This window comes from Cydia amplana, chromosome 25, assembly GCF_948474715.1.
Source record: "Cydia amplana chromosome 25, ilCydAmpl1.1, whole genome shotgun sequence".
Classification (NCBI taxonomy): Eukaryota; Metazoa; Arthropoda; class Insecta; order Lepidoptera; family Tortricidae; genus Cydia; species Cydia amplana.
In genome coordinates, this window is record NC_086093.1 from 7,476,979 (window position 1) to 7,501,644 (window position 24,666).

General features: G+C 41.2%; 1 protein-coding gene across 1 annotated transcript in view; it reads left to right on the top strand.

The window, feature by feature from the left end:
* Nucleotides 1-3,554: 3,554 nt before the first annotated feature.
* The window catches only part of LOC134659458 (double-stranded RNA-specific editase Adar), a 56,438-nt gene continuing 35,326 nt past the window's right edge, over nucleotides 3,555-24,666 (top strand). The window contains exons 1-10 of the mRNA XM_063515100.1: nucleotides 3,555-3,620; nucleotides 4,725-4,832; nucleotides 7,616-7,683; nucleotides 11,414-11,557; nucleotides 12,279-12,435; nucleotides 12,694-12,810; nucleotides 13,360-13,431; nucleotides 15,401-15,556; nucleotides 23,683-23,757; nucleotides 24,363-24,492. Of these exons, the coding sequence (XP_063371170.1) occupies nucleotides 3,587-3,620; nucleotides 4,725-4,832; nucleotides 7,616-7,683; nucleotides 11,414-11,557; nucleotides 12,279-12,435; nucleotides 12,694-12,810; nucleotides 13,360-13,431; nucleotides 15,401-15,556; nucleotides 23,683-23,757; nucleotides 24,363-24,492 (1,061 nt within the window). The 5' untranslated portion in view covers nucleotides 3,555-3,586. The remainder of the gene's footprint in view (nucleotides 3,621-4,724; nucleotides 4,833-7,615; nucleotides 7,684-11,413; nucleotides 11,558-12,278; nucleotides 12,436-12,693; nucleotides 12,811-13,359; nucleotides 13,432-15,400; nucleotides 15,557-23,682; nucleotides 23,758-24,362; nucleotides 24,493-24,666) is intronic.

Consider the following 24,666-nt stretch of genomic DNA (forward strand, 5'->3'; position numbering starts at 1 on the left):
TTCCAAGTGTCATTATCTTCCAATGTCTTCATTTCTCGCTTTATAGCTTCAGACCACTTGTCAGCATCATGTCGGGTCATTGCCTCTTTGTATGTTGTAGGCTCATTTTCTGTAGCGCGGACACTCTGACAATGACAATTGTAAAATTCAGGTGGTTTTCTAACTCGTGTGCTTGGTTCTCTACGAGGTACTTCAGTCACAACACTTCGCTCTAATGAGCTGTCACCTTCATCACTCGACGGCATATATTCACTTCCTGATTCCTCTGCACTTGAAGTTGCTGTTGTCTCACCAACACTTGACAACTCCCCTTCTGGCTCATTGCAGGGCTCCTCAGTCTTATCATCTTTGTTTTCTGTTGTGATCATTGTGACCTCAAGTTGATTCTCATCTTTTGATTCTTTATTTTCCAAGAAAACTATATCCCTCTTTACTTCCACATTCTTTGTATCTGGATAGTATACTCTGTAGCCTTTCACAGTATCTCCGTATCCAACCATCAATCCTTTTTCCCCTTTTCGGTCCCACTTCCTCCTCTTTTCTTTTGGAATATGAGTATACACTGGGGTACCGAAGGGTTTTAACTGGTGGATGTCAAAACTTTTCCCTGACCAGACTTCATATGGGGATTTTTCACTATCTTTGCTTTTCCCAGTCCTATTCAGTACAAAAGCTGCTGTTGCGGTGGCCTCTGCCCACAACTCTTTTGGCAGGTTCTTTGCACTCAACATAGTTCTAGCAGCTTCGACCAGAATACGTATTTCGCGTTCGGCTTTACCGTTCTGCTCCGCGGTATAAGGAACGCTTGTCTGGTGTTCTATTCCGCGTCTCGAAAACATCACCTTCACGTCTTTGTTTACAAATTCTGTTCCGTTATCACTACGAAACACTCGAACTCTGTTTCCTGTCATGTTTTCAGCTTTGTTCAAAAAATCTGTGATACAATCCTTCACCTCGTATTTGTTTTTCACAAAGTAGACTGTTCTGTAGTTCGAAAAGTCATCCTTCAATACGACGAAGTACTTTGAACCGCTTATAGACGCAACTTCCATCGGGCCGCAAGTATCCGCGTGGATAAGATCGCACGTTCTTGTAGTCACACTCTCGCTGTTACTAAACGGCAAGCGATGTATTTTGCCTTCGAGGCAACTTTCGCACTTGGGAACTGATGAACACTTTACATCAATGTTATTTTTCGCAAGCACTTTTCTGACATGATCGAAGTTTTGATGCGCTAATTTTTCATGCCACTCGATCAAGGTACCGTCCAATGTTTTAGCAACACTCGCCACATTGTTTTTAAACCGGAATTCTAAATAACACGACTTCCCAATTCGTTTTGCGACCGCACAGACTTCGTTATTTTTACAAATTTTGCTTGACGTTTTATCTGTCACGACAACATAACCTTTAGCTGTCACACAGTCTACAGAGAACAAATTTGATTTCATTTCCGGAACGAACAAAACATCGTCTATGGTTGTTTCAACCCATTCACTCCCGTTATGCACTTCTACCGCCATCTGTCCATGTCCTTGCACACTAAGTCCCACACCATTACCAACTTCGACTTTCCATTCACTATTTGCGCTAGTAAACGTGGAAAATAGTGCACGTTCGCGGCATATATGTTCACTCGATCCGGAATCAACCAGAAAAAGAGTCTTATTATGTGGTTCTAGCGAATCAGACACCACAAACGCGTTACTTTTCTTCTGTTCTTTGTTCTTCCTAAACCAACACTGTGCTTTGTTATGTCCCCCTTTACCACAGTAGAAACACTTGTTATTATGTCCTTCACTCTTGTAGTTACTATTGTTGCTTCTACACTCACTGGCATAATGTCCAAGTCTATTACACTTCATGCACTTTGCATTATTTTTATTCTTCGCTATGAAAGCTGACGAGGACGGGGTTGGCGCTTCGCCTTTTTCTTTTACTCTCTCTTCTTCTACCAGTAATCTCGCCACCAAGTTATCCATAGTTTGCTTGTCATCAGGGGCAGACTCCCAAGCGGATACAAAGTGTTTATACTCATCAGGCAGCGACATTAAAACTTTCGTAATAACGAACTTATCAGAGACTTCTTCGCCCATCTGTTTGAGCTGATTCTGCATTTCCTGGATCTTTGATAGGAATGTAGACATCTCAGTCCCTGATTCGTATTTAAATTGAAAGAACCGTTGCTGTACGATGTGGATACTAGTCTCCGTCTTTTGCTCATAAACACTCTGCAGTTTCTTCCACATTTCAGCCGAGGTTGAACATGATATAATATGCAGCATGGCATTCTCCTTCATACGCGTAACCAACAAGGCTTGAGCCTTCGCATCTTTTGTTTCCCAAGTAGTTCGAGCACTACCAGCTTCTTCGGGTTTTACGCTCTTTCCCTCGACAATGTCCAACCAATTTTGACCTCGCAATAAAACGGTGGTTTGAAATTTCCATATATTCCAATTACTGGATCCTTCCAACTTTATCAAGTTGTTATTTGTATTGAGATTTAAATCCATCTTGCTGTCCTCCCTTGCTCTTTCAGCCGAGCAAGTAATAAATTATTTTTATTCCAACAATGGCGTCCGTACCAAACCTCACTTTTATACCGACCGCCGACACATTTCTTTCGGCGTTGAACTTCCTGAATTCTTTATATAATTTTACAGGAATATGTGCCTGGGCCCATAACCTGATGAAATTAAATAAAGAAAACAGTTTATATTGAATATGTGAGTTTTATTTTATATTAGAATCGCCATTACATATTACTCATCTTAGCAAGAGTTAGACACGAGTGACATTAGAGCCGAATGCCGGAAGCCGGAAGTCTATTTTAAAAACTACATGTCAACGACACAAATAATAAACCACCACAAAGGTGCAATTACATTGCTATATTTCTAACAGCATGACTCATTAAGCTCGCCTTATGTACCGTTTTTATGAGCAATGAAGTTAAAGAAAATGAGAGAAGAGAATGATGGACATGCAGAGTTCGGGACGCCGGGCGCTCATTTTAGTAATTTTGCATTGCATGATATGGCATGATATAAATCATAGATTAATATATGTTATCACAGACAACATATAACGTGATTTAGGCCCAATGGTGCTCTGAGTGACATCTCTTGAATTTTTGTGGAACTAAGCGAGGCTTGTATGGGCCGACGACTCTATTTACTTTATGATTTATGATGTTATGAATGTTATGATGATACAAATCTCGCCAAGTGGTATCTAGCGAAAAAAATTGTAAGCACATTATGACAAAGCTTTGTAAGTGACGCTAATGGTACGGCTATTCGGCACTAGATGGCGCTAAAAAACTAAATTGAACTACATTTGGGTTGACACGAGTTAAGTTATTTTTTTTTTAATGGCTTAACTTAGCAATATTATGCTTTATACGATTGATGTAAGGCAGAAAATCTCATGTCTGTAGTATTAGAGTTATGTAAAATAACGCATTTAGCTTTGTCAGTTGTGTGAATTTTTTACAGACGGATACAGATTTTTGGGCGAATAATAATTTTCTGTGTAATTCGTCTTAAAAGCATTATTTAGATACAATCTAAATAAATCTCGTGTTATGGACGACAATGCAACTGATTTCACTAAAAACGGTATGTAAATCGTGTTATTTACAGAAATATACCCAATTTCGTTAGTAAACATAACCTTGTTTGTGAAGGTTTTTATAACATTTAAACATTTTTGTGTTGTTATAAGATAAACTATAGCCACATTATTTAAAAACATTTTTAACTTGGTTTCTTTATCGGCATGATGTATTCGTCCATCAAAATCGCATAACATGAATGCCGTGCTAAAATGGGCAGAATTTTTGTTTTCAATGATGTTTCATGTCTATAAGGATGAATAAATGCCTCATTGTATTCTAATTACATTGCTAGTCTATCAAAGCATCATTGTGCATCCGTTTTGACCCACAATGTTATCAAATAAGTAGTTGGAATGTATTTTATCGTCCATAATTTGTCAAATTTTATTCAACATATTCTTAGAAGTGTTTCAAGTATTTGATAAGTACTCCTTTTCCGCTCGTTCAGACGTTATTCAAACGCGCACGTTGTTGAGATAAGCTAGTGTTTGTAACATAAAAACATTTTTACTTTGGTATGTTTTTTGTATAACAATTGCGAGTTTATTAGTAAATTAGTTTTTACTTTAAATATAAAGTGTTAATGAAAGTTGTCTTTTTTCAGATAATTTTGAAAGTTGGGTAAGTGTCAAGATTATGTACTTACTTGTAAGTTACAAGTTGTAACCGTAATATGAATTTTGTCAAGGCTTTACCTTGAATTTATTGCTTAAGTTTTATACCACTGGTGCAGTATTATGATAAGTGGTGGCCTAGCGGTAAGAGTGTGCGACTATCAATCTGGAGGTCGTGGGTTCAAACCCCAGCTCTTGTATCAATGAGTTTTTTTGGAACTTATCGAAATATAATTTAATATTCACCAGTCACTTTTCATTGAAGGAAAACATCATGAGGACACCGGATTAAACCCAATAGGGCCTAGTTTACCCTCTGGGTTGGAAGGTCAGATGGCAGATGTAATTTGTAAACGGTACTTAACTCCTGGGGCCTGTTTCTCAAAAGCTTGTAACTTGTAATACAAGGGGAAATCCCTTTCTAACAAAAGCTGTCAAAAAGTGACATCCGCTTGTATTACATGTTACAAGCTTTTGGCCCCAGCTAATAGATTTATGTATGTTGCAGACATCTAGCAGAGACATAAGTTCTACATCGGACTTCGTGATGCCAGTGGAAGAGACCATCGGGCAGAAGAGACCTTACCCTGGTCTGCGGTGTGAGTAGCTACTTACGTTTTGTTTTTTTTTCATCTGTACATCTTGTTAGGATTCTCTACTAAGACTCCTCTGTCCGTCTATCCATCTGTCTGTCTGTCACAACACTGACAATAAGAAAAAGTTGTTCAACCGTTGTTATATGTTTGACAAAATATCTTGTATCACATACTGTGCTTTGTTATTATAGCGTGTACTGTGTAACGTATCATATAATCAGTTTCTATTTGCGAGTTCCTATAATTGGCTCTGTAATGCTATCTAAAAAGTCTAATGTATCATTCATAGCTATTCGAATTCCTTGTATAAATAAATAAAATAAAAGACAAAAATAGAAGAAACAAGACAACATAAAGAATTTTGACCCGCCTACCGCAAACACCGAAGTTCGCAAATTGCGGGCATCTTTTTTACTCCAATGGGGTTGGCAACTGTCAAAGGTTTGCATAGATGGCGCCATCGTAGCTTGCCCCTTTTTCTAAGAGATTTGGCTTAAATGGCTGGCATCCAGGGCATTAAAAAAAACATTAATTTGACACAATTCTAGGGATTGACAGGGCAAGCTATGATGGCGCCATCTGCTAAATACTTCGACCGGCAAACCCCTTTAAGGGCCAGTTGCACGTTGCACCGTGCGCACTTGACATACTGATCAACGTCACCCGGCGCGCCGCGGCGGTTTACTATTTACTATGAAACTTTCCATACAATAAAATTTAGCGAACTCTTTAACGATGGCAACAGTTTGCTGCAATGCAACCGACCCTAAGGCGTAATTAGAGTGACAGCAGGGATGTTGCGGATGCCGATTTTTTGACATCCGCGGATGCGGATGCGGATTTTTAAAGGCTCACATCCGCGGATGCAGATGTCAAGTTAGGTACATAAAAAACGTCAAATATTACATTTTAGTAATTTTTATTTCAAAAAACCGGCCAAGTGCGAATCGGACTCGCGTTCCAAGGGTTCCGTACATTAAGTCCCACTCACGCTTGACTGCTCATTTCTAATAGGTTTTTTGGCTAATGACTAAATTACCTAGCAGTCTAGCACTTACGCCGATGCGAAGACGTTCCTGAACCGACCTGTTCCACATCCGCATCCGCATTAAACTCCGCATCGATTTTATGCGGATGCGGATGTTGAAAATTAATGCGGAAGTTCTGCGGATGCGGATATTCGCAACATCCCTGTGACAGAGTAACCCGTAATTTGCGAACCTAGAAGAGGTAGACCTTCAGTTTCCCTCCGTAAACCTTTTCCTCCGCAGTACCCTACCCCTACCGCCCCCACTCCCGATTCCAGCGTACTCTGCACCATCTCTACACGTACCTGCAGCACGTAGAAGGTACCTTCTTATTCAGAGAATTTCTTAACCCTTAAATGCATAGTGTTGCCAAATGTCTACAAAGCATTAGACAGTTCACAGATTAAGGGTTAAACAAATTCTATTTGTTCCTGTATATTATTTCAATAGTAAAACTAATAAATTTTCCGAATCATTACATAAATTTACACCGAATTTTAATTTATAAAAATTACACTTGTTTATAGACGAAATGTCGGAAAACTTGGAAAAACCTGAAAGTTGATGATTTTTAGTATGTGATTTTGGGCAGATTTTTCGGGGTTTGTAATTATTTTATATTTACAAACTTTATCATAGGAACATCATAAATAGTGTACCTTTCTGTTGGCAGTTAAGATTTTTCCTATACCCTTTACTAATAGCTATATATTTCCAAAAATATGATTTAGCCTATGTAACTTTTAACACTGATTTCGCAGTGAAAAACGATGATATAATTTCTTTTACTATTTTTCATAGAAACGGTAAACAATTATTCGTTGCTATTCCATTCTATAAAAAATATAAACATTTGGCATTATATCCTTACGACCATAGTCCCCTTTTCACAATAAAAACATATTTTATAAGAGAGGGTAGTTTACTTTTCAACACCCACCCTACACTGTGGTTGAGAATATCCTTGTGTGTCAGTTGATATGTAGTGTTAGTTTTTTTTCTAAATAATACTTGATGTGATTGTAAAATGTATTTAATAGTTAAAAGTTGATTTCGGTATATAATTGTGTTATTAACAATCTCAATAGTTTGTGGATTTTGTGCAGTTTTATGTTTAGTCACGAATACGTCAAGTGTGTGTCATTATTTATAACCCCCAAAAAGAGGGGTGTGTCTGTGTGTCCGTAGCATCGTAGCTCCCAAAGGGATGAACCGATATGAGTGTGATTTAAACTAAATTCTGGTCGGTTGATGGGCTTGTGTGGCAATAAAAGACTTCATCTACAAGACTTTCATAAGGCATGACGGAGTTTTTCTTAAAGCTTTATTTATTTAATTATAACCAAGATTCTTCATTATAATTATTATCTAACTAAGATTGTTCTAAACTTGTGTAAGTTGATTTATTGGTATACAAGTCACACAACGTACACACTTAAACTGTACATACTTAAATTACTGTGAAGATTGTGATTGTTAATAACGCATAGAACAGTAAGGCACATTTGAATGATGGAAATTGAGGATTTGGAGGTCTTGTATCCCCTGGAAAGAGTGGAAGGTAAGACCCTGTTTGATCACAGTCAACCTAACACACCCCTCCTCGCTTCGCTCGTCGTCGCACCTATCTTCACCTTTCCTTAAATTGGCTGCTCCGATATATATGATTCACTCCCGTCCATACAGTGAATTTTAGGTTTAAACTGTATATCTTTTTTACAATCATAACTCTTTGCTAATAACATACATTGTATACAGATGGCGCTCCTCCCGCTAAACGCGCGCCCACCATACGCCTCGGCGCTGGCTTCAAATGGAACCTGCAGGTATGTCCTAACATTTAACTGATGTTACAGTACACCTGGTGACCCATTACGACACCCTGTGCTGTAATAAGCACATTACGTTACTACGTCGAAAATTTAAAGGGATATGTGTACTGTAAAACGTTGTACGATACACGTGCGAATAGGTGATACGCACTCGTTGCGAATTTCCTATTCGCACTTGTATCGTAATACGACACTTAAGAGCACAGTGCGGACACGTCATAGTACGGAAATCGTTTTAATGTGTATGTGCGCACATGTATTTAAACGCATCTGTGTGTGTAAATTATTAGGGCACCCAGATGATAATATTTACGCACAGCTATGTTTCCTTGGTACAGTCGCCATCAGATATATCGGAGCGGCTAAGCCGCTCACAAATATCTGAACACGCCTCTATTGTCAGGGCGTTAGAGTGCGTGTTCAGATATTTCGACTTTTTGAGCACCTCGGCCACTCGGATATACCTATCTGATGGCGACGGTGCAAGAAAAAGTTATCTATACATATAATAAAGAAAGTCCCCCCCCCGCGTCTGCCTGTTTGTATGTTCGCGATAAACTCGAAAACTACTGAACTGACTTCCATGCGGTTTTCAACTATCAATAGAGCGATTCTTGAGGAAGGTTGAGGTATATAATTTATTAAGGTTTACCCGTGTGAAGCCGGGGTGGGTAGCTAGTTTACTGATATTTACAGGCACCCAAAATAGGCACAAGATTATAAAATATAGTTTGTCAAAGGACTGTCTCATTTCAAAATCTTTGTCTTACACTAGTAATAGCACCCAAAAGAAAAGGATGACTATAGTTTTCCTGGTTCTTACTGACTGACAAATTGTTTTGACCAACTATAGCTAATGGATGTACAGTGTAATGTAGTTGTCATACGATAAATAAATCACATTTAAAACAAATGGAAATTGTTAGTTCGTTCCTATTCTGAAATAGTGTAATTATGACATAAAATTTAATAAAACCAGTTTTGTTATACATACTATCAAAGAGAATTGATATTATAGAAGAGTCCTGTCATAGTAAATTTTGTAGTCACAGTAAATTTACTGCCATCTATCGACACATGGTTAAAACTCAAAATGAAAATGTATAAAACTATCAAAAAGTTGTATATATATGGTTAAATGATTTTATATTGTTTATATTAATTCGACCTATGTTCTTTCACTGATACCTATGTGTTAAAATTGTTAAATATCAAACGGCGTCGTCAACGCCATCTAGCCGAGCATAGGCCGAAGGTGTGTGCGCCATCTATCCGAGAATGACTTTTTCTTGATTTCCGAGGCACGTTTTTTCCTTAGACTTTATTCATCTCATACGGAGTTACATATTATGTCTTTGATACGATATGTATTTATTATATAATGTAGGCGAGAAGGTTTGATCTCTATACAACATTTGAATTTCGCGCCTTTTCCTGCTGCTTGGAAAACCAATTCCAATAAATTGATAAACTATGATAAAGGCTTGATAAAATCGAAGTCACCCGGATTACTAACAAAACACACCTACTGTTTAATCGTTCCGCGTTATTTACTTATATTTCGTGCGAAAATAAAAACTATGGTGTCAAAATACAAGTTCCCAATTCCGATTATGTGTGAAGTGAAAGTGAATTAAAAAACAAAAACAAAAAAACATCTCTCCTCGCAACGATTGCCCCGTATGTACCACGATACCAGGGCACTTAGCGAGAGAATATCGCTAAATAATCGCGTCCACCTTGGTAGTGAGGATGTGGAATATGAGAGATATAGACAAACCTAGCCCCGATCCAGTCAGTTGCAGCCTTGACTGCACTTCAAAAAATGGAGGCACCCCTGAAAATTCAACAGATTCAGATACCAATCTATACCAAGACCAAATAAAGATAGACACTTTAGAAACTTTGAATACCGACCAAAGTAGCGTCGATAAGACAGAATACTTCAGTGGTATTCTAAATATAACAGATAATTTACAAGAACCAGCAAGTCAGGCGCCGAATCTGTACTCGCAAGCCGGAGATCAAAACTTTAGTGAGACTAAAGGCCGCTTGCACCATCCAGGGTTAGCCACTAACACGGAATTAACCATTAACACAGGGTTAAATTGTACCCTGGATGGCGCAAGTGGCCGTTAGACACTAACATTATATATATGTATATACCTATATTAAAACTGGTCACTCACGTTATTTTAGTAGCAAGTTGTTCGACATGTTAATCTATTCCCTACATAAAGAACTTCAACTGCATTCAGTCAGTATGTGTCGGTCAGTTTTTGCATAGGTATTTTCTTAAATAACTTCTCATTTACCCCCCAAAAGTGGACAAAAGTTTACAATCCATTTATTTATTATATGTCCGTCTTTGGGTCATAGACTTAACATAATATGTGGACCAATTTATAACTTAATTGGTCCAGTAGTTTCGGAGCATTTAGGCTGTGACAGACGGACAGACAGGCAGACGCACGAGTGATCCTATAATAGTTCAGATTTTCCTTTTACAGTACATATGGTGCTACTTTCCCGAACTAGTGGGGGAAAGAGCACTTTCCGTGCGTATGTCGAAAGTTTAAAGTGCCATATGTATACTGTAAAACGTTGTACGATACACGTGCGAATAGGTAATTCGCAACTCGTGTCGATGTAAAACACTCCCTTCAGTCGTGTTTTAATTTATCGCCACTCGTTTCGAATTTCCTCTTTTCCGCACTTGTATCGTAAATAACTATTGTGGTACGGAGCCCTATAAAAGTGAATGAGCAGTTTTAATATATTTAATAAGGCAAAGGTGATACAAAAGCAAGCGAGCTTCTTTGGGCACAAATGAACTCTCCACAAGCATAGAGAAATATAATAAGACAAGAGTGCTCACTCCATACATCAGTTAGACTATTAATTTCAGTGTCTACATCTAGCATCGAGTAGCGGAACTATCAGTACTGCTACTTGACAATAGATGTAGCAGTACTGATAGTTCCGCTACTCGATGCTAGATGCTAATAGTATTTTTGGTACTAAAACTGATGTATGGAGTGAGCAATCAATGTATTTTTTTCTCTATGCCACAAGCAATGCTATGGAACGATAATATAGAAATTTCAGGAGCCACTGATACGTCCGGTGAAAACCCGGTATTTGTGACCATCGCTGGCATGAAACTAGACGATGCGAACACTGAATATATGGTGAGGTCCACCGATTTCTCGTCAAATTCAAACATAGCCAAATAGGCCAATTCGAGCCTGCACTTGACATCAAACCGATATTTGAATCATATTGGAATGGAATCATAGTGAAGTCAGCAGCAGAAGTTGATAAGCGGGCGAGGTGTTCAAAATTACCTTGACGCGCTCTTATTTTCTTAACAATAAAGTAGCGTCAAGATCATTTTGAACACCTGGCACGCTTAGGAACTTCTGCTGCTGAGTGTATATGAGGAGTGTCTTTTCAAAAGGGTTTATTTTTTCTGGGAATCTATTTCTAAATTGGACCTTAAGTTTTCTTGAGCAAGGTTCTCTCTAGAAGTACCACTAAGAAAAAAAAATAAACCCTTTTGAAAAGACACTCCTCATATATAGGAATAAAAAATTACAGCTAAAAATACAATTACGAGAATATAAATAATATACATATGTGTATGATGTAATTTCTTACGAGATAATATGTATAAGTATATTTTATGTCGATTTTTTTTTTGTTGAACATTGTTGTGTTTTAGGCACTCGCCCAAGCGGCCAACGCGGTGGAAACCGGCGGCAAGTCGCCAGTGTCAGCCCTGAACGAGCTAGGGGTCAAGGTCACATACAGCGTTCTAAAACAGGGCGGGCCTGCGCATTGTCCAAGCTTCAGCGTCGCTGTTACGGTGAGTGACGCAGTGGACACAAGTCGGTGGCAGCCCTGAGCTAGGGGTCAAGGTCACATACAGCGTGCTACGACAGGGGGCCCTGCGCATTATCAAAGCTTCAGCGTCGCTGTTACGGTGAGTGACGCAGCTATGGCGGTGAGACATTCTAGAAAAGTTATGTTAATTTTTAATCGTTAGTAACAAGTTATTTATTCGTGATGGTTTTTAAGGGTTGGCAACTTAGAGTCTGTCTGACTTAGAGGAAACTTTTCTGCCGGTTTTGGGATCGCACACACACACACACACTTGCACATGTACCCTATATATACCTAGCATAGGCATCACCTATCAGAATAAACCTATACTCCAGAGACAAGCGTTAGTTTTTACGTCCCACACCACATGGCGACCGCGCCAGTGCGGCCTTATACTGCACCGGTGCCAGCCAACTCCCCTCGCGATCTCCGGATTGAAATTTCCGCTAGGTATCGCTAGACTATCAACTCTTCTTTCTAAATTCGGTTACCAACTAAGTGTAAGGCCTGAGTGGACGCTCGAAGCGGAGCGTTCGGCGGGGCGTGCAGCGTGGCGTCGGGCTCACGCGTGATGTGAGCAGCGTGCACTAAGGCCGCTCCTATACGCTTGCATTTGTTTAACATGCACGCCGCCCGCCCCGCCCCGCTGCACGCCCAACTCGGGCGTCCACTCAGGCCTTACACTAACTAAAATGTTGTACAAGGTGGCGGACATGACGTTTGAAGGCTGGGGGCACAGCAAGCGCGAGGCGCGCGCGTCGGCCGCCCGCGCCGGGCTGGCGGCGCTGCTCGCGCGCGCGGGCCGCGTGCTGCCCGCAGCGGAGCCCGGGGACTTCACCAGCGACGAGGGACGCCACCCACGTATGTCATACACAACACACATACAGTATGTCATACACAACACACATACAGTATGTCATACACAACACACATACGGTATGTCATACACAACACACACACACACAGTCAGCAGCAGAAGTTGCTAAGCGGACGAGGTGTTCAAAATTACCTTGACACGTTCTTTATTCTCTTAATAACAAAGTCGCGTCGAGATCATTTTGAACACCTCGCCCGATTAGAAACTTCTGCTGCTGACTGTGCACTAGTGGACGTGACAAGGCTGGGGCCCCAGCGAGCGCCTCGGCCGCCCGCGCCTGCCTCGCGGCAGCACCTGGCCGGCGCTGGCGGCCGAGGCGGAGTCGAGGACCTTCACTAGCGACGAGACACAACACCCACGTAATATTATATTACAACCTTACTTCTTAACCTAGATTAGACAGTTGGTAAATAAGCTCACATGGTACTGGTAGTTAAATAATAGTTTTCTACAAAAAGGTGGCTTATACCTTAGAGCAGTGGTTCCTAACCTGGGGGTAATTACCCCCGTGGGGGTAAAACTGGTATTTTACGGGGGTAAATAAGCTAACCTAATATAGCAATACAACAAACGTACACGTTTTATTTTTTATTACCATTGGGAGGAGGGGTAAAATCAGGTTCCCTAGTTAGTCATAGGGGTGACCGGACTGAAAAGGTTAGGAACCACTGCCTTAGAGCATTTAGTAACTGGAGACGCCTTGTCGCCTTACCTGTAATTTTCTGTACAAAGTAGTCTGCCGATTTTTGCCAGGGAGGAACACGTCAAATTTATGGTTATTTGTACGTTACATACGTATATGTCAGAGAGACGTCAGTCCATACAAAAGTTTACACAATTTTACAAGGTTTTCGGCAGAGGTAATTAAAACGAAAACCTTGATTATATTAAGCTACTGTTTGTTTCAGCGTCAGACTTCCAGTGCTTGGAAGCGCAGGCCAGGCAGGTTTTAGTTGAGGTGAAACCGGCCACTCCACCAGGTACCTATATCATAGAGAAAAAAATACATAGAGTGCTCACTCCATACATCAGTTTCAGTACCAAAAAGACTATTAGCATCTAGCATCGAGTAGCGGAACTATCAGTACTGCTACTTGACAATAGATGTAGCACCGACCGGAAAGTCTTATGCTGTTGAGATAAGACTTTCCGGTCGGTGCTACATCTATTGTCAAATAGCAGTACTGATAGTTCCGCTACTCGATGCTAGATGTAGATACTGAAATTAATAGTCTGAACTGATGTATGGAGTGAGCACTCTTGTCATACTTATTTCTCTATGCCTATATACAGGTTGTTTGGTTTGTCATCGTTTGCCAAATTAAAATGGCAGATAGGTGGAATAATTTCCTATTATTTAATACTTATTTTAAACTCGATTTTTTATCCAAAAAAGTAGAATCGCAATAAAATAACACACTTTTACTAATATTTATATATATGTTTCGGGGATCTCGGAAACAGCTATAACGATTTCGATGAAATTTCGATTTCGATGATAAAAAATCGATCTAGGTCTTATCTCTGGAAAAACGCGCATTTTTCAGTTTTTATATGTTTTCCGAGCTTTGCTCCGTCTCCCAGATATTAAATTCTTAAACCGTAAAGTTACGGGTCGGTTGGACAAATTGGGGTATTCGAACTGTCATTATCGCATTATTGAAATGATTAGCTATATTGAAATTATGTAGATTCTAAACAAGTATAATTGTAAACTGAAATAAATGTCATATACTAAGAAAAAGTGACCCAAGCCTCCAGTGCCCCAGGCTGGAATCGAACCAGCGTCCTCTGCTATTGCGACAGGCTGCTAAGCCTTCAGTATGAAGTGCATATACTTGGAAAAATTCGACCTATGCTGCTGTGGCCCGGTGGCCGAGTGGTAACAGGCACCTGCCGCGATAGCAGAGGACGCTGGTTCGATTCCAGCCTGGGGCACTAGAGGCTTGGGTCACTTTTTCTTAGTATATGACATTTATTTCAGTTTATAATTTATATAGTAGTGTTTCTACTTGAAATAACAACAAATTAAAATATTTTCTAAAAATAATTTAATTTGTTCTAATATGTAAGTATAATTGCATTTTTATCTTACTATATTCCAAGGAGTTATGTAGATTAAGTCCTAAACAAGTTTATTGTATTTTTATCTTACTACATTCGATCCCGTGAGCTAATAATTATGGTTTTTTCTTTGCGCCACCTACCGTATAATTCTAATTCTTTTCTCCGATACCCAAAGTTTGTCTGGAAGAGATCGCTCTTAAGCGATAAGACCGCCTGTTGTTACCTCTATTGTCTTTGTTTATGTTATTGTACATTTATTGTAAACTACGTGTATGTGAGGTGTGCAATAAAGAGTATTGTATTGTATTGTTGTCCAGGTAAGCGCTGGTGGCCTAGCCTAGGTAAGAGCGTGCGACTTTCAATCCGGAGGTCGCGGGTTCGAACCCCGGCTCGTACCAATGAGTTTTTCGGAACTTATGTACGAAATATCATTTGACATTTACCAGTCGCTTTTCGGTGAAGGAAAACATCGTGAGGAAACCGGACTAATCCCGATACGGGCCTAGTTTACTAGGGTTGGAAGGTCAGATGGCAGTCGCTTTCGTAAAAACTAGTGCCCACGCCAATTACTGGGATTAGTTGCCAAGCGGACCCCAGGCTCCCATGAGCCGTGGCAAAAATGCCGGGACAACGCGAGGAAGATGAAGACAGGGATCGGAACCGGTTTTTTGCAAAAACTTGGAAATAACCATATTTTTCGAATCATTTTATACTCGAAATGTAGGACTCAGTTGTGTTTTTAGGTTATGACTTCGTATTATTAAATTGCTCAATTAGAAATGAGGTAATTAGCAAAGAACGAAAAAATACCGTTTCCGTTCCTATACAAAAAATACCGGTATCCGATCCCTGAATGAAGATGATGATTGTATTGTTGTCTAGCCCCCCCTCCGCCGCCCACCGCGGCCACGGCCCTGTTCGGCGCCTCCGGAGCCCCGGCGGTCCACAAGAGCCCCATCAACTCCCTGTACGAGACCTGCCCCGGCCTGAACTTCCACTGCACCTACGGAGACGGGTCCTCGCTCGACCAGCCCAATGGTAATTATAGTACAGATTAAATAATAGTACTAGCACAGAATAAATAATAGTACTAGGTATAGTTTGTAGCTTTCTAGTAGAGCCCGAAGGCTTATCCTATTGTCTATTGTTCAGTAAAACCGCACGTGCTACTTACCTGCAAAAAAGGGTCCTAATTATTCTATTTGGCACCTGAGCGCGGGCTAGTCCAACGCTCAAAAAACCAGTGTAGGTGCGCTCTCCGATAACGCGCCTTTGTTACGCATCTCGATGACACATTTTAGACTGGTTCTGTAGCGTTCGACTCGCCGGCACTCAGTAACCGAAGTACCGATTTTTTATGCAGGTGGTTGTGGCACGTGGCACGAGCGGTTTTTCTTAACAGTAGACAATAGGATTAGCCTTCGGGGTCTATTAGAAAGCTACAAACTATACAGAAGACTCGCTCTCTAACAAAACGCGTTTGTTACGATCAGCACAGATATGGCCGCTAGGTGGCGACAGCGCCACGCGCGGCTTATGGCTAGCCACCAGAATTGGTGTGGAACGAATGTACTTTTAGCTACCTGTAGCAAAGCGACGAAATCGCGGAGTGAGCCACGCCTGATTATAGTAATGGGATAATGATAAAAGATAGTTTATTCAAGTAGGCATAATTACAATGCGCTTATGAACGTCAAATAAAACTACACCAGCTCCAACCCTACACCTCTGCCAGTTTCAATAACTGGCCAGCCTTCAATAACTAGCCGCCTTATACTAAAATGAATTCTGTTTATAGGTGAATAGAATTCATTTTTAGTTTAGGGCGGCCAGTTAGTAAAAGTGACCAAACTGGCGAATTACCCTATCTACATTTTAAAACATTAATGGTCGCTATTCTTAACTTTTTACTTAAGATCGGTTTTCCTAGGATAGCGGTGCCGTCATATAGCGGCCGTCTCCATACTATATAATACGGCTAAATATGGATGTCGTAGTATTTGTATGGAGACGGCCGCTATATGACGGCACCGCTATCGGAGGAAACCAAAGCTTTAACAACCGAATTCGTTTTTGATGAAATCTTAAAACTGTTTCGGTCTTCAGACAGATACATGTGTAATGTTACACTTTAACTTAGCTTCAGCAAAATGGTAACATTCGAAAACATATCCACATTTTAAATATAGCTGGTCAACCAAAACTTGTCAGTAAAAAAAGGCGCGAAATTCAAATTTTCTATGGGACGATATCCCTTCGCGCCTACATTTTTCAAATTTGCCGCCTTTTTCTACTGTCAAGATCTGGTTGACCAAGTATATTAATGGCCGCCATTTTAAACTTTTTACTTAACTTTGAACGTCACGCCCATCGTGTGCGGCGCGCCATCGTGAACCTTGTCGGAATGCACGAAGGTTTGTAATGATTCGGGTTCTTGGATTCGATGATAGAAAAACAATTGGTGACAATTAACTTTATACTATATTAATCCTATACAACTAAAACCTTAAATAATAAATGAATTAAATAAAATAAACACACTGTTCGATATCGCTAAGACCGCCAAGGGATTTTCGTTAATGACTAAAAACTACACGAAGTTTTAAATAATAAAAAGAAACAATATAAACGAAGATAAGAGTAAAACACTAAATGTAAACAAAAACTAATAATTAAAAAGAAGCAAAAAGACTTCGCCTTCGCTGGAAGCGAACCCGGGCCACTCGCTCCGCAGCCGTGTGCTCGAGCCTCAAGTCCAAACTAACTCGTGACAACTGTAGCGAAATTAAGGATCGTATTCTACTGCAATGTCATTCCGGGAGTTTTTGTTCAATTTCCATAAATGACCCCGTTAGGAAGGGCGTTCCCGTATGCTGTGAACAAAGTGTCGCACAGTGAGTGAGAATAACACTTCTATATTTAAAATACTTCTATGATCACAGAGTGACATCAATAAAGCTTACCCCGTGACTATTTCTGGCACTCACACGCACAAATATCACAACAAACTCCAATCGATACTATTATGGCGTATCATGTCCGTAAAACTACGTAATTTTTATTAATCGCCGTCTTATCGACGGCGTATGACTCCTTCGTCTTTTCTTTCTTTTTTTCTCTCCGGTCGTCCTCGTTTTTACGCGACACCCTCAATTTCAAGATTTAAGTTTTCGGTGTCACTACTTTACCAGTTGTCAACCCGCTGACCACTAGTCTACTGCTAGTTGCGGAAAGATGGCGTTACTATGTAGTATGCGACTTATGCCGCTATTACTTGCCGTGATGCGTATGCGCATATTGCGCATGCATCACATATCCCCTCAACTCTGAAGAATCCGACTGGATTCACCCAATGCGTTTTAGATCGCTAGCGTGCCAGGTTCCCAAATCTTTCCCTTTAAGACCTTGAAGTCTATAGACATCGGTAGAAACCTTATTCGCAATGACAGCTTTTTCAAATTTAGGTGCTAACTTGCCCATAAAACTTTTGTCCGCACATGACAAATGTTTGGTACGTTTCAACACGAGATCGCCTTCTTTATAGTCACACGTCCGTCGCCGGAGGTTGTAACGCTTGGCGTTGGCTTCATAAGATTTCCTCATGTTCTCGCGAACATCTTCATAAATTTTGTTACGTAGGTCAAGATTTTTCTGAAACCGGTCTTGGTTAATAGCTATGTGATCATTAGGCTCAAAGTTATACGCTTTCGACCCTTGTATTGCCGTCTCTCGACCAAAAAAAAGATAGGCCGGAGTTCTCTCTGTCACTTCGTGTACTGAAGTGTTCACTGCGTGAGCAATGTGAGATATATACCTATCCCATTCTCTGTGATTATCTTCAACATAGGAGGCGATCGCCACTCCAACCACTTTATTTACCCGCTCCGTTGGATTTGCTTGTGGATGGTAATACGGTGTATACCAAAGTTTTGCTCCATAGCCGGCCACAAGGTCTTTGAATTCGTTCGACACGAACTGCTTCCCATTGTCACAAATAATCACATTAGGCACTCCGTACACTAAGAATATCTTTTCTTCTAAAATCTGCGAGATCGCTGATGCCTTTCCATTTCTTAAAGGGAATAAAAAACAAAATTTGCTGAACCAACACGTAATGACCAACAGCATGGTATTGCCGCACTTTGACCTTGGAAAGGGCCCCATCAGGTCCATAGATACCATCTGGAATGGCTTGGTTACTTCTCGCTGTCTGCCCATTAAACCAGACGGTTTCAACTGGGAATACTTGTACTTTGCACACACCTCACATTTCCGTACATGGTCCTTAACATCTTTGATCAACGTCGGCCAGAAGTAGTGTTGCCTGACTCGATTTACCGATTTCTTAACACCCAAATGTCCCGCAGTAGGATCATCATGACATTCTCTCATAACCTGTTGTTTAAATTTCTCTGGTATGACAAGCTTCCAATCGTAATTCTCGTCTGGGAATTGTTTTAGCTTGAGGCATCTCCATAGCTGTCCTTGGTTGATCTCCCACTCTGGTCCGTTAGTACCTGCTGTAACTTTGGCCTCTTCCGTCTTATACCAGTCGTCCTTATCTTCTGGCGTAATTTCCAGAAGGTCAACATCCTCAGTAATAGCTCTCGACAAGGCATCAGGTACAGTGTTGAACTTTCCTTTGCGGTGGACAATTTCATAATCAAATTGTTGTAACCGCATGGCCCATCTAGCTAGACGGCCATGGGGATCCTTATTGTGATGCAACCACTGGAGAGCGCTATGGTCCGAGATGACCCTGAAATGGGTTCCTTCAATATAAGGACGAAACTGTTCGACCGCATGCAGGACACTTAGCAATTCTCGCTCGGAAGCCGAATACCTACATTCCCTTTCCGTCAACTTTCGACTAGTGTAAGCGATGGGTGTTTCCATACCCTCAATCTCTTGAATTAAAACTCCACCGGTGCCCCTATTGGAAGCATCACACTGAACCGAAAAGGGTTTTGTGAAATCCGGTACTCGTAGCACTGGCGCAGAGGTGAGAGCCGTTTTCAGACTAAGGAATGCCTGTTGCGCTTCTCCGTTCCACAGAATCTGCTTGCCCTTTTTCCCACCTTTCGTCAAGTCATGTAGTGGGGCCGCCACAATGGCAAAGTTTGGAACGAATCGCCGATACCAGCTGGCCAGGCCAATGAAGCGCTTCAACTCTGAATAAGTAGTGGGCCGAGGATCCAGAATGGCTCTAACCTTGTCTGGATCTGTTCGAAGCCCCTCCTTGTCGACGATGTACCCTAAGTACTTCAGAGACGGTCTCGCGAAGGCACACTTGTCAAGATTTATGGTCAGACCTGCCTCTTTCAGTTTGTCCTTTACAAAGGCCAGCGACGATAAATGTTCTTCAAAATTACTGTTACAAACCACTATATCGTCCAAATAGGTAAATATTTTACCTTCATACTCGGGTGGAAACAGCCGATCCATCAGGCGCTGTTGAGTTTGAGAAGCGTTGCAGAGACCAAAAGGCATGACCTTAAATTGATAAAGACCCTTACCCGCAAGGCCAAAAGCAGTTTTTTCTTTACTAGAGTCTTCTAAGGGTATCTGCCAAAACGCAGAACGTAAATCGATAGTCGTCAAAAACTGCGCGTTCTTTAAGCTGTCTAAAATAGTTGTCACCCTCGGCAACGGGTAAGAGTCTTTTACTGTCACTTTATTTAATTGCCGGCTGTCAAGACACAACCGATTTTTGCCCGATGCCTTTTTTACTAAGAGAACTGGAGAACGCCAAGAGCTGAACGAGGGTTCAATTACATCATTATCGAGCATGTCTTGAATCTCCTTCTCCAGTTCCCTCATGATAGGCGGAGCGAAAGGATACTGTCGCTGGCTGGTAGGTAAGCTATCTCCTGTGTCAATCCTATGACTAATAAGCGATGTCCTCCCTAATCCCTTACCTATGTCCCTACCCATCTCTTCCAGTAGACCACCTAAACGCTGTTTTTGACTGTCATCTAACTCCTCTCGCGAAACCACCGAGCTTACTGCTGCTATCTCCGATATTTCCGTTGCCAACTTCCGTTCCGCCACTGTTAACCCAAAAGCGTCCCAAAAACTAATACCTAACACGATTTCATGTTTTGAAGGATCCATGACAAAAAAAGGGACCACTCTGAATTCTCCTCGAAACTGTATCGGCATATGGACTACAGTATCAGTCGTAAGAGTGGATGCATCAGCTATGGATATATCCTGCGCGGGCACCTTTTGTGCCGTCAAGCCTAAGCTCGTGATTTTCGCACAAAAATTTCGAGAAATTACCGAAATTGAAGCTCCGCAGTCCAAGAGAGCCAGGAATTGCTGGTTCAAAATTCTTATATCTGCGTAGTACCGTCTATCCCTATCACTGCGCTGTATGTTGCAAACTTCCCCAGTCCTAAAATATCTAGAGACAGTATTTAGCCATTGCTGCCAGTCATCCGGTATAGAATGACTTATTTTTGCGGGGTCGAATCGGCAGGCTTCGACTCCGACTGACCGTTTCCCTCATTCGCCTTACTGCAAGAACACTTCTGTACAGTATTTCCAAAACGGCCGCATTTATAACAGAAGAGCCGCTGCCTTGGTAATTTGCAATCCCTAAATCTGTGACCCGGACTCCTGCAATTCCAGCACTTCGACTGCACAGAACTACCGACAAACTTATTATCTATGGCTGCTACGTCTTTGTGCTCCTGCTGCATGGCACTCAAGGTACCCTTGTACGCTAAATCACGTTCCAAAGACAAGTTATCCGTGGTTGGCTCCTTGAACCCTTCACAACGAATCTTGGTCCGTTCAATCACCCTTAGTACCGATGTCAATCCTGCTACCGAATCAAAAGTGTCACGGCAAATTTCCTTCTGGTAGTAAGGCTGCAGGTTCTTCCTTAGAATCACCAACTTTTGCGATTCCGTAAGCGGCATGGGTAAACGGTTAAACATATTCTGCATGATCGATAAGTATATGACAACCCTCTCCTGGTTACTCTGAGTTCGCCGCCTAATTTCCTCCAAGAGCTCATCCTGATAATTTGGTGCCTGGAAAGTATCAACCAGGAGGTCCACCAGCTCCGACCAATTAGAAACCACGCCTCTGTTGGCTCTAAACCATATGAGAGCTTCATCTTCAAACAGATCTACGGCATAACGGAATAAATCATCATCGTCTGCATTACGGGCCTCCTTGAGCTCCGCAACCCTCTCCAGAAATGCATTGATGCTTACGGTGCCTTTACCGCTAAACTTGACCCCCCAATCTTTAATTGGAACTAACTTCCTCCTCTGAAATTCAGGATCCAATGTTGACGACCTCTGTAATCCCTGGGAAACAGAAGGAACCTTCGGAACTGCTCCCCGGTTTTCCGATTGTATTTCCTTTTGAGTATTGCCCCTCCCCAAGTTGGCTTGACTTGCTGCCGGTGCGGAAAAAGGTTCAGTGCCCGTCGTAACCACTGCGTCACCCACACGGTTTTGATGGCTTCCAATTACTTTTGAGCCCGCTTTGCTAGAAGTTGCTTCTAAACCTAAACTTCCTAATATCTTCACCGCTTCCTCCCCCAATGTCCTGTGAAGCATGGCCTTGTCCTGCTCAGAGATGACTGCCTCGTCCTCAGCTGTCTCTTCCTCTTTCACCCCCTCTAATGACACCATAGCTTCATCAATGTCCTCGAGCAATTCCAAGTGCCTTTCCGTGTCAGCTTCAGCTGAAGGTACAATTAACTTTGCGCGGTTAGCCAGATGTGTCAACCGAGACTGTAACCGCCTGATCAGTGCAACATCCGGGCTGTCTGACAACTCCGAAATGAGAGCTACCACAGATGACAATTTGTTCCTGCAAAAGAGAATTTCCTTACCCGGATTTTCAACACAACCAGCGGGAACTTTTATAGAGGTAGAGGATTCCCCGGATGCCTCCCGTTTCAACATTGCCCGCAGAAATTTACGCATAGTCGCTACAGTTTCACAATCCGAGACACCCCGGCATGCCAGCTCAAACTCCAGCTCATCTTTATGCAGGGCGTTAACGTCCATTATCTCTGAATTCTAATCTCTAACTTAATACTAGCAACACAAAACTTGTTAAAAAAAAAAACTTAAATAAACATACTTTTGTTGCCAACTGTCACCACGGACTGATCTAAATCACCGAATACCCGTTAGGCGCCAATGTAATGATTCGGGTTCTTGGATTCGATGATAGAAAAACAATTGGTGACAATTAACTTTATACTATATTAATCCTATACAACTAAAACCTTAAATAATAAATGAATTAAATAAAATAAACACACTGTTCGATATCGCTAAGACCGCCAAGGGATTTTCGTTAATGACTAAAAACTACACGAAGTTTTAAATAATAAAAAGAAACAATATAAACGAAGATAAGAGTAAAACACTAAATGTAAACAAAAACTAATAATTAAAAAGAAGCAAAAAGACTTCGCCTTCGCTGGAAGCGAACCCGGGCCACTCGCTCCGCAGCCGTGTGCTCGAGCCTCAAGTCCAAACTAACTCGTGACAACTGTAGCGAAATTAAGGATCGTATTCTACTGCAATGTCATTCCGGGAGTTTTTGTTCAATTTCCATAAATGACCCCGTTAGGAAGGGCGTTCCCGTATGCTGTGAACAAAGTGTCGCACAGTGAGTGAGAATAACACTTCTATATTTAAAATACTTCTATGATCACAGAGTGACATCAATAAAGCTTACCCCGTGACTATTTCTGGCACTCACACGCACAAATATCACAACAAACTCCAATCGATACTATTATGGCGTATCATGTCCGTAAAACTACGTAATTTTTATTAATCGCCGTCTTATCGACGGCGTATGACTCCTTCGTCTTTTCTTTCTTTTTTTCTCTCCGGTCGTCCTCGTTTTTACGCGACACCCTCAATTTCAAGATTTAAGTTTTCGGTGTCACTACTTTACCAGTTGTCAACCCGCTGACCACTAGTCTACTGCTAGTTGCGGAAAGATGGCGTTACTATGTAGTATGCGACTTATGCCGCTATTACTTGCCGTGATGCGTATGCGCATATTGCGCATGCATCACAGGTTCATATTGGGCTGTAGCCGGGCGCGTCAGTTGACGTCTTTAGCGGTTAAAGGGTCAAATCTTTGGCCACAAGATGTACCTATGTTTTTGTCCACAGCCCCTCTTCAGCTCAGCCACAGCATGCGTTTCAAGGTCGTCTGCCAGATTAAGGACCAGACCTTCGAAGGATATGGTAAGAAAAAATCAAAGTAAATTAATAAAAAAAGAACATTAAATATCAGACTTAATTATTAAAGTCTATTTTTTTATTCGGTAGACTAAAATGACATTTCATTATATGAACATCATGTGTCATTCCATAGTATGAAATGTCGTTTTAGTATACCGAATAAAAAAATAGACTTTAGGTATCCGTTTTTGGGTTCCGTAGTCAAGAAGGAACTCTTATATCCGTAGCGTCATGCCAATCTGTTTATCTCTGTCCGTCCGCAGATTCCGTTAATAGGGTATTTTCCTGTATTTGAAATAAATTATTTCACACCAATTTAATGCATGAAATAAAGCACCAGATAATTATTAGAAAAACGTAGATAGCAGTTATTTTGAAGCACAAGCCTTATTTAATAAATCGGATAGAAATATAAAAAGTAGGTGAGTTGACCGTGGCGCACACGATGTATTATTTCATATAAATTTCATATTAGCAAATCGTTTTGACAGTTCTAAAAAAGAAACTGATCTGACTAGTAGGAAAATACCCTATAATAATGATGAGTGCTTCAAAGTAATTTTGCATGGATATAAATGTAATAATTAATAATATATAATATTTTCAAGGTTCAAGCAAGAAGTTAGCGAAGCTAGCGGCCGCTAGGGCTGCGCTGGCGGTCTTAGACGAGGACAGAGCCCCCGCGGGTGCCGACGAGCCGGGCTGCCTGCCTCAGCCCCGCGCTGATACCATTGGCAAGTGAGTAACACCACAGAATAAATTAGAGATGCACCGGATATCCGGTTACTATCCGGTATCCGGCCTATCCGGCCGTTATTTTAGTATCCGGCCGGATACCGGATAGCGACCTACTATCCGGCCGGATACCGGATAGTAAAATTAACACATTTTGGGGTAAAAAATGGAATCTAA